General features: G+C 45.7%; 2 protein-coding genes across 3 annotated transcripts; one reads left to right on the top strand and one right to left on the bottom strand.

The window, feature by feature from the left end:
* Window positions 1-132: 132 nt before the first annotated feature.
* On the bottom strand, window positions 133-5,857 carry LOC137592035 (gelsolin-like). The gene is made up of 19 exons (XM_068309880.1): window positions 5,709-5,857; window positions 4,909-5,109; window positions 4,036-4,190; window positions 3,644-3,805; window positions 3,516-3,575; window positions 3,354-3,443; window positions 3,182-3,271; window positions 2,866-2,998; window positions 2,703-2,791; window positions 2,482-2,610; window positions 2,317-2,403; window positions 2,055-2,188; window positions 1,877-1,967; window positions 1,638-1,808; window positions 1,388-1,562; window positions 1,181-1,302; window positions 752-829; window positions 615-675; window positions 133-510 (listed from the first exon to the last, which is right to left on the bottom strand). The coding sequence occupies exons 2-19, from the start codon at window positions 5,099-5,101 to the stop codon at window positions 362-364; spliced, it is 2,169 nt and encodes a 722-aa protein (XP_068165981.1). The 5' UTR covers window positions 5,102-5,109; window positions 5,709-5,857; the 3' UTR covers window positions 133-361.
* A 131-nt stretch (window positions 5,858-5,988) lies between these two features.
* On the top strand, window positions 5,989-12,821 carry LOC137592036 (FHF complex subunit HOOK-interacting protein 2B-like). Of its 2 annotated transcripts, XM_068309881.1 has the most exons (18): window positions 5,989-6,174; window positions 6,536-6,614; window positions 6,698-6,783; window positions 6,881-6,964; window positions 7,049-7,153; window positions 7,851-7,970; window positions 8,249-8,428; window positions 8,607-8,806; window positions 8,918-9,035; window positions 9,113-9,189; window positions 9,312-9,468; window positions 9,636-9,796; window positions 10,002-10,121; window positions 10,208-10,298; window positions 10,503-10,649; window positions 10,738-10,878; window positions 10,962-11,062; window positions 11,930-12,821. In XM_068309881.1, exons 1-18 carry the CDS (start codon window positions 6,124-6,126, stop codon window positions 12,027-12,029), a joined length of 2,118 nt encoding a protein of 705 aa, XP_068165982.1. In that variant the 5' UTR covers window positions 5,989-6,123; the 3' UTR covers window positions 12,030-12,821. The 2 variants fall into 2 exon arrangements, with proteins under 2 accessions (XP_068165982.1, XP_068165983.1); XM_068309882.1 differs by lacking the exon at window positions 10,962-11,062.
* The last annotated feature ends 112 nt before the right edge of the window (window positions 12,822-12,933 follow it).

Here is a 12,933-nt window from a genome sequence, read left to right as displayed (position 1 = left end):
TAACTGTTAGCATAGCTCCATCTAAGGAGAACCAACCTTTATCTGTGTTGAGCGTTTGGCCGCTGTGGGCTTCCGTAGCATGGAACACAGGTTGATGTGGCAGACGTTAGACATTAGTTTGTGTTGTTTCAGAGAATTTTATTGTAAAGCAGTTTAACTTGTGATGAATGGTTTGTGAACACACGCTGCTGTCATGTCTGATCTTCTGTTATTTGATCCTGATTGTTATTTATCATCGGTATTTATAAAGAGATGCTCAATAAACTATTACGTCATCAAACCGTTTCTAAATTAGCATTGCTAAATTATCATCTCAAGGCTCACATCGATTCACATATTGTTGCATGAATAGGAAGTGATGTCACAGGGAGGCCTGCTGGGTAATGCTATAGTTGTAGTCCCAGCCTAGGAACCAGCCAGTGAAGGTTGGTGGTTCGCAGCCCTGGTGAATGATCCCAATGGGCGTGTCCGGGTCTCTGCCAGCTGGGTCACTTCTAATGTACCTGACAGCTAGATACAAAACAGTGTTAGCATCCAAGCTCACTTGGACCCAAAATCAATTTACAGAGTAATCCAGCAGCTAGGCTAGGTTAGGCTAGCTGTCAGGCTCCTACCTGTTGATTCTGCCTCACTCTTCTCCTCCTCTTGAGCCTCATTTCCCACCCAGACATACAACTGTAGGAAGACACAGGAAGTGAGGAGACGAAGAGGATGGGTGACCGTGTTACCATAGCAATGATCAGACACTCACGTGGTCCCATGTGTCCAAGATCATGACATCATCAGGAACAAGGTCATCCTGCATAAGCTCGCCTGGAACTTCTTCCATCTGGACATGCACACACATTTTCATTGATTTACTAGTTTTTTAACAATGTTATCAATTACAGAGCAAACCCATTAAAATGTATGGTGTGAAAATAATGCTTTCTGCAGCACTACAGTAAATTTTAAGCAATCTGAAGTTAATTTTAGCATGTTTACAGCATTCACAAAGAGTTGGACCTTCCATAAATGAGGCTTCTAGAATTTCATGACATCATATAACATATACATATATACATATATATAACAAATAAAAAGCTGAAAGAAGCTCAGTTAAACATACACAGATATAAATATAACTCATCAGGAACCTCAGTGTAGTCATGTGATCAAATGTACAGGCTGACAAACCGACCGTGAAAGTTCCCGTCTTATTGGTGCAGGCAAAAAGACGCGGAGGATGAGCTTCCATGTTGTTCTTCAGCCGGGGGGTGTGGCAGTAGTCAGCCTGCCCTCCCAGTGAATCCCAGAATGCATCTGTAACCACACACAGGTCAGCTTTGCTATTAAGACCAGCCCCCTCCCCCACCCCCTCCAGCCAACCACTCCCCACTGGCCCCACCTTCCTCCTCCCCCTCCTCTAGCAGGGTGGGGTCCACCTGCAGAACTTTAGCCACATCTGCAGCTCCGCCGATTTCAGCTGAGCTGCTGTTCTTTCCTTTCCATGTCCAACATCCAGAGGGTGAAATGAGGAGGAAGACGTCGTTGGAGTTCAGTTTGGAGGCGGACGCATCCATCTGAGGTGGACAGACAGCTTCAACTGGTCATACTGGTTCCATTCTGGGATGTGGTACTGCTTCCAGTTGACTCACCTCTACGGCTCTGCACTGCCCCAGCGGATTGGATCGAACCTGGAACAGACGCTTATCCGCCACCTCTGATTGGACGTCATCTCTGCTGGTACCGCCCTTGTAGACCACCATTGGTTTGCCCAAAAACAGGCCCACCAGGTGGGGTGGCTCTTTACCCTGAACCACACGCACCTGCAGACAGAAATCATCATCATCGGTGTCTCGAATCAAACTGGTCCAAAGTTCCCAGTTTACTCCACCTGCACAGCAGACCCTCCCAGTTCCTCATCCAGTTTGGCACCCAAGATAGCGGAGGCACCGACCTCGTCCTGACTGGACTCTGCTCCCTGCCTTAAGATGGAGTAAAAGTTTGGTTTGTCACGGCTCCATCACAAACTGGTTCACAGAACAGCCGTACATCCAGTATGTTGTGTTTACCATATGTAGATGATTTGACCTCGACGGTTGTTGTGCTGGTACTCATACTGGATGATGTAGCTGTCTCCTCCATAAAACTGACCGTACGTTGATGGATCAACTAACGCCTTGTCCGATCCCTCAATGCGCCATATCTGCAGTCAGACAGGTAGAGAGAGAGACAGATTCAGGAACAGTGAAATACATCTACAGTGATTTGGTGGTTGGGTCGGTCTCATCAGTGGAGATACGATCGGTAAAATAGATCCGATCCCACCCACACCTTTTTATCTCCTTCTCCTTGGTCCACCATCCCGTACTGCGCTGCCATGGCATCCGATTCGTAAAGCTTGGACACATCAAACGGAACCTGTGCAATGAGAAGAGTGAGTTTTCATCAAAGAAGCTGGTCTCTGAATAGTCTGGAGGCAAAATGTGATTGGTTTACCTTCTCTATATTTGCAATCTGATTGGATACGTAGCAGGTTCCCAAGCCGACGGTGTCGTCTGGGTCCGACCAGTCCTTAAAGAACTGTTTGAAGAGAGGGGGTTCCACGTACTGAGGGATGATCTGAACCTGAGGGACGTAGATTTCGCTTTGCTGACTCAACACATTCACAATTGCAGTCATGTGATTTTTCAGGTTTACTTTGGAACACCTGTGTTTACCTGGGTGTTTGGTGGGTAGCTCATCTGTTGCAGGACTGTCGTAGAGATTTTCAGACACGCCATGCGCTCCTCGTGATCTGCACCCTGACCTGCAAAAGGAACATCACTGAATGTAGAATTCAGTCTGAGAAGGTTTCAAACCCGTTTGAAAGAACATTCTAACCTTTCCAGATGTAGATGGATCCATTGGATCCATTGTCAAGGATGTAACACTCATCTGTATGCAGAACATCCTGGGGGAATGGACTTTGGTCTGCAATTAGGGAAATCTCCAAGTCGCCACTTGCATTGGACACCTGAGAGACGGATAAAGGTGAGCACTTCCTGCTGTGACCTCGCATGAACAGGTGGAAAGTGGACAGTCAGAACCTTCTTTAACTTTGTAATGTGAAGGAGAGGAGACTTCATGGCAAGAAGTTCCAAGTTGACTAGATAAATCTGTCCTCCAAGTTATAAAAATGTTCCAAATGGTGTGTTACCTTGAAGAGACGAGCCTCGTTTCGGTGTGAAGAATCAACTACGGTGTCCTCAAGGTGAGCTTCAGGAAGATCCGGTTTCTCCCCGAGAACCTGAACACAAGTCCAACATCGACAGGAGACATGGGCGATGCAAGTACGGGTCACTGTTTGGTCTATGACATGTTTTCCTCACCTCCAACATTTTTTCTGGCTCCTCCCCCTCACCGACAAGCTCCACCTCGGCCCGCCCACATCGCTCCTTGTCACGGATCCCGTTAGAGACCTGTCAGCCAATGAGAGTCAAGTAACATCACTTAATTAATGAGGAAAAAACTAAAATGATATTATCACTCACCCGAATGGCCTTAATCCTCTCAAAGTGGTTGCTCTGGGAACCGGACCACTGGATGATTGTCTGCAAAGAAGGAAAAGTTCAGGAATGTGTCGCCCTCTCCACCTGTCTCACTCTCCCACCTTACTCACATTTCCCAGGTCCACAATAAAAATGTCCCCCTTGTTGAAGCTGTCCCAGGACAAGTCAACCTCCGTTGCCCTGATGGTGCGTCGACCTTTGACATGGAGAAGCCGCTGAGCTTGCACGTCATTGGTCAATACGTGGTTGAACCCTGAAGCCACACCACCTTTCTGTGTGACAGGAAATCATGTAGAACGCACTTTAACAAGAACTGAACGAGAACAGAGTGGTTCTGCAGTTCAAAGAGGATCTAAACACGAGCGATTGTCTTTGCTACAAGGCAATGATTTTTACAGAGATTTAAAAGTAAATACTTGAAAAAAGAATGCAAAGATTGTGAAACTAGCCAAATGTAATGCAAGTGGTACTGGCAGCATAGTAGAGAGTATAATGAGTGTACCTTGTACATGATTCCGGATTTGAAATACCCAGCGAAGGTAGTGGATTCGTTGCCCTGGACCTCTCGAAACTGGATAGGGGTCCCATTCAGATATTCATCCATTTGCACTGCAAAGATGGCCGCCGAACTGCTCTCATCCTGAGAGCAATTTGCTCCTGTGGGACAAGCATTGTTCAAAACGGAGTCACATCATCATCGGCTGTCCAGACAGACAGTACAGTCAGATATACAAATTTGAGCCAAAAAAAATTAAATTAGCTGCGTCACAAAAGAGTGGGTTAATTCCTAACCTGATGTGTGAAGTTAATCTTTTGGCATTGGTCTTTTATTAATGAGATCCAGTTTTAAGAAATTTTCATGGTTATACACTTCATGTTTGTAGAAAAATTTTAACACAGATTTCAGTTGTGAACCTTAATTTGAAATTGCAGCGCTACTTCCTTGCATAGAAAAACGGCAGCAACGTGAACCTTTGTGCTCTTGTACGCCTCCTCTGGTGAGACAGAGTGTGGTCCGCCTCGCCTCGCACTTTTTAATCCGCAGCAAAACTAAAGACGTATTGCAAAAATATCAAATACATTCAACCCACTGTGGAAAATTAGATTGAAAGTGTCGGAAAACATTTTGTCGGAGATGTGACGAGAGACAGTCTGAGGTGAGGCCAACACACTTGGCATTTCGTCCAAGTGTTTGAACAGGAAATATACAAATGCAGCAAATGTGACTTGGAAATCATGAAAATTATTGGATTAAAAGGGAAAATCCACATAAAGCACAGACCAAAGGGCATAATTTTTTTAAAAAATGAACCCGATTTAACCAGTATTGGTTTATTTTTTATTCTTGGTGATGCAGGTGAGGTTCTGTCAGTACCTATCCAGTAGTGCAGGTCGTACTGCTTCGCTGCATCGTGGCTCACACCAGTGTGGAGAACTAGGTAAGCGTCCCCAGTGTAGAACTGTCCATGCAGGTCGTCAACAACAGGAACCAGGTCCATTTTCTCAACCCGCCACACCTGAAGGCCTTTCTTTTGACCCGCATTTTCAAACTCAGGATGATACACCATGATGTATCCTGTTGGAGAGAACATCCACAACACTCGACTGTCACTGCCAGGGAATTTGATCTAACATAAAACTGGGTCACATGATGCGTCTGAACACTTCAGTGGAGGGACAGTAATGTAAGTGTGAAACATTCACTAATTTCTTTTGGAGGGAGTTTTCTTATTATTTCTTCTATCAAAAAAAAAGCATTTACTGTATATTTTTCTACTGTCAGCGTTTCCACAGAGTGTCTCATCTATTCAACACAAAACATCTTTAGTGCGGTCAAACAAGAAGGAACAAGAAATGCCACGCCTGGCATGTATGAGAGTGAAGATCCAACAAACACACGGGCAACGCCTAAATTCCCACACAAATATGTCATGATTCTTTCCTTCATTTCAACCTGATGAACTGAAGTAAAAAAAAGTAAATAACAAACACTGCATGCTTCAGCAGCTGTTTGTTTTTGGTTATTTTTCCTTGTTGAAATATGAATATGAAGATGATGACATTCCAGCCAGGTTTGCTGAGATAAAACCAGTTCATTGTGTAAATAATTGATCGATTACCATCAAGCATTGGCTGTTTTGTTCAATAAGAGGTTTAAATGTCTCAGAGACTCACCTTTCGTGTTTCTCGGATGCTGCTGAGGGACTCTTGACAAAGGCTGAACTTCACCTGAGACTCTTATAGAGGTGGGTGTGGCCGTGGGGGGAAGGGCCACAGGTAACTCTACCTGGCCAACATTACCTTTCCTCCTGTCACGCCCAGCTGATTCACAACAAGCCTGAAAGACGAGCAGATCCACTGCAGGGCAGCCATCATCATCTTCATCCTCGTAAAAATAAATAAATAAAGACGTAAACGGAAGTGGTCAAACCCTACCGGGGTGAGGACTTTTATTTTGAAACGCGTCTCCGGAAGTGGAAGTTTTAGCTTGCGGAGGGCGATCAGCCGTGAGTTGAACTCACAACAAGTCGCAGTAAAACGGCGACTAACGAGGTTTACCGGAGCTAACCAAGTCGGTGTCGTCGGTAGAATGGAGACGTTCACTAAACTAACCAGTCTGCTGATGAACGCGCTGGAGACGGTAAGTTAGCAGCTGGTTAGCTCAGCTAGCCTCTGGAAACTCAGCCCAAAGTAATATAAAGTTTAAGAAGAAGAAGTTCGAGAGCAGAGAGACGGTCTGTAACTGTCTTTCTACCTGCCTGTCTGTCTTCCTGATCAGTTATATCTGTCTGTCTGTTGCTGTCTTTCTGACTGAAGTCAGCTGAAGTCATGATAACTGAAGCTAACGGCTAGTATTAGCCTGACAGTCGCTTCCTGTTTACATGTGTCAGCTGGAGGATATATGACGTCATAGACAATCCTGTGGCGTGTTCGAAATGAATTCACTGGGAGGTTTTCAACTTGTGTCTGTCCACCTGTCTGTCCACCTGTCTGTCTGTCAGAGGGAACCTACAGTGGATCTGTTGGACTCGTTTATCGATCACTGGAAATCAATCACTAATTATTACATCGAGACAACAGGTGAGGAGCTTCAGCCTGCGGACAGTCACCTGTTAGCATGTTTAGCATGTGATCAGCCAATCAGATTCACCCACTCTTTGCAGATGACAGCCGTCCGGTCAGACAGACTGACATCCCGTGGCACCTCAAACAGATGTTGGACATCCTGGTGTACGAGGAGAAGGAGCAGGTCCAGCTCACAACCATCCACCTACATTCTGAATAGACAGAGGTTCTAATATTGATACGGATAATGATAGATATTGATTGACTGTATTGATAAACAGGGTGTGGACGAGACGGGATCGTGTCTTGAGTATCTGCTGCATCACAAAATCCTGGAGACCCTGTGTACTCTGGCAAAGGCTCAGGTGACAATAATAATAGATCCTAGCTGGAGATGATTATACTGTTTTTATGTTGCACTCACGTTTAAACGCTCTTCTCCTCCTCAGTATCCTCCTGGAATGGTGCAACAGGTCCTGGTGTTCTTTTCCAAGTTGTTGTCAGAAATGCAGAAGCCTCTCCTTCAACTAGTCAAAGTCTACCGACCTCTCCAGGTGAGCATTTCACACCTTTCCTTGTGTGAACAAGGACAAAATTAACAGAAAACATTTCGGGGGCAGCACCACTGAGTTCATGTAGATGTTAGAATTCCTCTAAGTGTTTTCTTCTCCTCGAGGATTAAATTATAAAGAGCAAAAGCTGACCATAAAGTAATCTGAATTAAAAGAATCATGTGAATCATGAGTGATGCTTAACAGTAGATATTGGAACTATATGCTTATTTTAATCTGATTTACTGATTTTATTCTTATTTAGTCTACAGTTACATGATGTTATGTACTTTCAATAGTTTTCTAGTGATTTTTAGAGTCGAGTATTTGTAACGGACAGATGTTAAGTCGAGTGAAATGATGTAAACTTGATTTTTATATAGACTAGTAATGACATTTGAATGACCTCAAATGGTGATTATAGATTAAAATTTAATAAAAAATAACTTACAAACAGTTTAACTTACACAGAGCCTCATGGAACCCGTTGTTTGTCTGTTGACGACTACCTGTAGTAGAAATATTGTCAGAAAGAAAGATGAAACAAACTGAAAAGACTTTTAAATTGTTAAATAAATTTATGGAACAGAGGATATGTCACAAAGTGTTTTAAAGGGATTAGAAGCATGTTGTGAACAATCACCACCTCACTGTGTACTGATGACATCACTGTGTGACATCATCTATGTTCTGCCCTCAGAATCTGATTCGTCTCTGTGTACTTCCTGGTTCCAATGGCGAGAAAGAGGCAGGCCAGTTCCTATTGGTTGTCTGTGCTGCAGTCAAACGGGATCCACACGCCCTGAGATATGTCTTAGAGGTAACCAGATTTTCCACACCAGGATGTCAGCGTTACGTGTTCACCATCGTCACGTCAGCTGTGTGTGAGAATGTGTGAGAACGTGTGATCCACTGACAGATCGCCCTCAGGGCCTCAGGCTGTGTTCACGTAGCAACTCTCTAGCTAACCAGCAAAGCTGCTGTGCGAGCCCAGCGATGAGACTGATCAATACTAGTAGATTGTATTGATATTAAGGATTTTATCAATTCTCCAGTGTTTGTTTGACTTCCTGAAGGAATCTGTCTGTCACTGTTTAGATTCTGGAGCCACCAGCAGCCAGAACGCCCGCCTCTGACCAATCACAGCTTGGCAGTGAAGCGTCCAGTCATGGTACAGAGCCATCATCCCCCTCCAACCAATCAGATCCATCTGTCTGCAGCCCCATCCAATCAGAGTCCAGTCTGCTTTCTGCTCTGCTGCTGCTCACAAAGAGTCAGGTCAGTGAACGGGTTAATGAAGTCTAACCGGTACACATCCCAGTTTACAGATAATCAGTATAGCTACCAGATTAGATTAGACTGGTGTGATCATACTGGTACAGGTCATACTGGTACAGGTCATACTGGTGTGACCAGGACTAACCTACCCCTCCATCATTGGCATCTGTGTCCACAGAAGGGCTCAGTGTGTCTGAAGGCCTACCAGAGCCTCCAGCTGCTGTCATCTCTCCCGTCAGGGGGTCCAGGGGAGCTCCTGTGTGATCACACCCAGCTTGGGGAGCTGCTGGCTGGGCGTTTGCTGCAGCTCTACTCCCTGCTGCCGATGGAGCATCTGGATCCTGCAGAGATCCAGACGTGGACTCACACACCCTGGAGGTGAACACACACACCGTTCCGAGCCACACAGCTCTCCTTCCCTCATCCATCTGACTCATCCAACTCATAGGACGGTGAAAGTCGAACCGCGGCATCTCTCTGTGTTTACAGTTCTCAGTTCTCACGCAGCGGTTCTAACCTCAAGTTCGAGTCCCCTGCTTGTGATCACATGACCAACTTTTTCTGTTGGTTTGACTTCGTGGATCACCTGCTGGGCGAAGCACCTGAGGTACACTCACCCGCATGTACTGTCTGAGGTCGTATGACCCACCGGGTTCTCCTGATGCCCCGCGTGTCTGCTTACAGGTGCTGGCCGTGAAGGTAGCCGACTGTGTTCACCAGCTGTGGTTGTTGGATTCGGTTCAGCTTCACCTGCAGCACACGTGAGGCAACAAACCGGTCTGAACTGGTTTAACTGGATCAACTATAGTTCTACTTGCCCATCTTCACTATTACAGACGGGTTAAGACCCCTTCTGATATCCAGGTGTGTGTGTGTGGTTCAGTTGTGAGCAGGTAATCCTTGTCTCCACCTCGCTCCTCTGTGCTGTGGTCAGACTGGTCCAGAACTCATTCCTGCTGGACCGGCTGGTTCGGTTCCTACTTAGGACCAACATGCTAACGCAAACACTGCTGCAGCGCTGCGACCACATTTCTGACCAGGTGAGTCCACCAGCAAGGACTAAAGTACAGCTCAGAGATGCTTAGAGATTAGATACTTCAGATAGAATTGATCCTAATGTAGAACTCTGAGGAAGTCCTTCACACATGATCAGTTGTTAACGATTTGTGATCAGCTCCGAGTCCCTAATGTGTCTCGTTGTCCTCAGGTCAGTATGGTGTCTCTGTCTCTGGTGGAGGAGCTGCTACAGAAGCCTCACAGGGACATCCTGGACGTCCTGGTGTTGACTTTCCTAAAGAATCGTAGTTACGTATCTCCGCCTGCTGCGGGACAAGACGACCGACACACGGATAGTAACGAGGACAGCGAGTAAGTCACATGACACGACATCGACGCAATATGGTGATGTTCCTCACACAGCCGACACAAATACACCAAGACACACAAAAATAGAGGCAACGATCGATCGGAGAGGATCAATTAAAGGATGTCAGTGAGATTCCTGGTAAACCAGCTGAGGTGGAACAAACACCAGGTTCACCAGCGGGTGTAAACAAGCCGTTTGTCTCCTCAGCGGCCTCGAGGACGATCCCTTCATGTCTGACAGCTGGTGCCTCGCTCCTCCACCCTCCTCCTCCTCCTCTTCCTCTCCTCTTTCTCCTCCTGTAGAAGAATCGGCAGATGTCGTCAACAGGTAACACACACACACGTATACACAGAACATCTACTTTATGGATGTTACTATTTGGGTAAAAAAATATTGTGTGTGTGTGTGCGTAGTTTCCTGTGTTTAGTTCCCGTTCAGGTTCGATCAGCTCAACTGCTGCAGGAGGGAGGATATGAGTCGTATATTTATGATGCTCACAAACTGGTCAGTACACACACACACACACACACACACACAAACTAAAAGCGTATCTGTTGTTGTATTCTATTAAATAATCGTCTTGTGTCTGTCGCTAAAACATCAGCTGTTTCTTCTCTCTCAAGGAGGCAGAAGGTCAGCGTTCAGGTGCTAGTCTGGTCCTGGACCCGTCTGTGTGCTGACGGCAGACTTCATTTCCTCCTCTTTCAGGTGACAGAGTGTCAATCTGTCTCACTGTCGTGGGATTGGCCGGTCGCTCTTCCTCCTCCCTCCTCGTCCTCAGGTGAGACGGAGGAATTCTTTGAAGGTCACCTGCTGAAAGTTCTGTTTGACCGACTGGGACGCGTCCTGGAGCAGGTAGGTTCACCTGTGTGACCTCCGGACCACCTGTCTCACCTGTCTCAGGTGTGTCGGGTGTCTCAGGTGTGTTATTGTATGTTTTCAGCCGTACGAACTGAACCTCCAGCTGACTGCCGTCCTGTCGAGACTGTCGGCCTTCAACCACCCACTGCTCCAGGAATACCTGCTCAACCCCTACATACACCTGTCTCACTGCTCCAGGTCGCTCTTCTCGGTTCTCGTCAGGGTAAGACAGATAGATGCCTGTCTCACCGCTTTATGTCGGGCTGTCTTCATTTGACCCTAACCATCATCCTGTCTTTCTGTCAGCTGATGGGAGACTTGATCCAGAGGATCCAGCAGGTTTCCTGTTTGCCAGACAGACTGTTGAACGCCCGGAAACACCTGCTGGGCCTCAACCACGACACCGGGTAAAACCTGTCTGTGCACGTCCATAGTCGATTTAAACCTCCACAGAGGAGGGTGGTTCTTGTCTGTCAGACGGTGAAAAGTCTCATTAGTAACCAAAAGTAGAGCAGCGGCTCATAACCGGTTTGACCTTAAAGGTGTGGCAGATAAATCCAACAAAATGAAACAATACGACCATAAAACTTTTTTCTAAATATAAAAATAAACTTGAATCCAATCTGTATCAACTTTATTAGCAGTGTCCTCGTAACGTTACACAGACATTTGTTTCTTATTGGTTCTGCTAGATTGGGAGTTTCAGTTTAGCGGTAATGTATACTGTGTTAGCGGCTGGAGCGGCCCCTTTAAGACGGTAGTCATGTGACCGAGGCGAGCATCTCGAGAAGCGTCAAGAGTGACTCAGACAGATGTGGAGGAGAGATTCCACTCATTTAAAACAAAACATCTTTTAGAATCAGCTCAGAAAGAAGTTCTCTGTTCTATTTGTGTGGCCCGGTACCGGTCCACGGTCGGGGGGTTGGACCACTGCAGTAGAGGACAAAGAAGAAGAAACAGCGCCATCTGTTGTGTAACAATCATTGCACACTTATGTTCCCACATGAATAGCATACAACACACAATAAACAGGGAGGAGAAAGAAGTTTAAACACAGGCTGACGGATCAGAACCAGAGAGCTGGACATGCAGGTTTAGTCTCTCTGCAGTTTGACACCAGAGAAGAGTCTCTGAGCTAAACCTCTAGGCTAACATGAGGTTAGCGTTCACGCCTGTAACTTTCATTAGTGATTCTGTCACGCTGGATCAAACTGGACCTGTTCAACCAGATGGATTGGACCGGTTCTTAAGTCTGTATATCTGTGTGTCCTCAGGCTGGAACACCTGACGATGCTCAGAGGGATCATCGTCCTCGAGGAGTTCTGTAAGGAGCTCGCCGCCATCGCCTTCGTCAAACACACCGCTGACCAGTAGTGACTCACCTGATTCGCTCGGGGTAGATACGCCGAGTTCACCTGGGGTTCTGCTTATCGACCCAGAGAACACGTATGCACAGGATGAAGACTTGACCCTCAGGTTCGGCCTGTGTCTCGGCCTTCATCCACTTCATCCTCATGTGGGGGAATAAAATGGCGTCAGTGGTGACATCACCAGACGCACTGAGGATAGATTTAAGAAACAATACGAGGGTTTATTTGGTGACGACAGTCATTGGATGAAGTAGGCGGAGCTTGTCACAGGTGAGATCTGGACTCAGGGGAGGAGGTGTGGTCAGACCTGGACATGGATGGGAAGTTTGTCTGTTTTTTGTCTCCCTTTACAACGAACTCTACTTTCTTAAATAGTTTTGTTGGTTTATGTGCAAACTACATGTAAACTTGTCTTAAAGCCATATCTCAAAGATGAACAAGGATATGACTTCACTGATGATGTCATACAACCTGAAACAATCAGTTTTTACGAGAGAACGTGGTGATGAATGGATGAAAACTGTTTTAAATATGTTTAAAAAAATAGTTTGTTTTATTTAAAGTGTGTTTCATTTATCTGCTGAGTGTTTTAATGTATGAAATGTGACGACATGATGTCATATTTTTACTATTTAAATTAATTTATCTGTCTTCACACATCTGTGACATTTTCTATGACTGCATCAATCAATCAATGAACTTATTGATCATAGCTTCCGACCAGTGTTGTTTTTGTTTTCTAACGTTTTGTCTGATGATTGTTTGGTTTGAAGAAACTATTAAATGAAAAGTGTGTTGATGACGTCATCGACTCGTTTGATTAATTCAATGTGACAGTCACTGGGCCTCACGAGCCCATTTCCTGTTGAGCGTGTCTTTAGCTCCGCCTACTGGTCTGCTGCTGAACT

Source organism: Antennarius striatus, chromosome 3, assembly GCF_040054535.1.
Source record: "Antennarius striatus isolate MH-2024 chromosome 3, ASM4005453v1, whole genome shotgun sequence".
NCBI lineage: Eukaryota > Metazoa > Chordata > Actinopteri > Lophiiformes > Antennariidae > Antennarius > Antennarius striatus.
This window is presented reverse-complemented; position numbering and strand designations above follow the sequence as displayed.

Coding starts and splice junctions, on each gene's coding strand:
- LOC137592035 (XM_068309880.1), bottom strand. CDS start 5,101: ATGGTGTATCATCCTGAGTTTGAAAATGCGGGTCAAAAGAAAGGCCTT. Junction 3,806..4,035: donor AATCCGGAATCATGTACAAG/GTACACTCATTA, acceptor CCTGTCACACAG/AAAGGTGGTGTGGCTTCAGG. Junction 676..751: donor TCTTGGACACATGGGACCAC/GTGAGTGTCTGA, acceptor GTCTTCCTACAG/TTGTATGTCTGGGTGGGAAA.
- LOC137592036 (XM_068309881.1), top strand. CDS start 6,124: ATGGAGACGTTCACTAAACTAACCAGTCTGCTGATGAACGCGCTGGAG. Junction 7,971..8,248: donor CCCTGAGATATGTCTTAGAG/GTAACCAGATTT, acceptor GTCACTGTTTAG/ATTCTGGAGCCACCAGCAGC. Junction 10,122..10,207: donor TCGGCAGATGTCGTCAACAG/GTAACACACACA, acceptor GTGTGTGCGTAG/TTTCCTGTGTTTAGTTCCCG.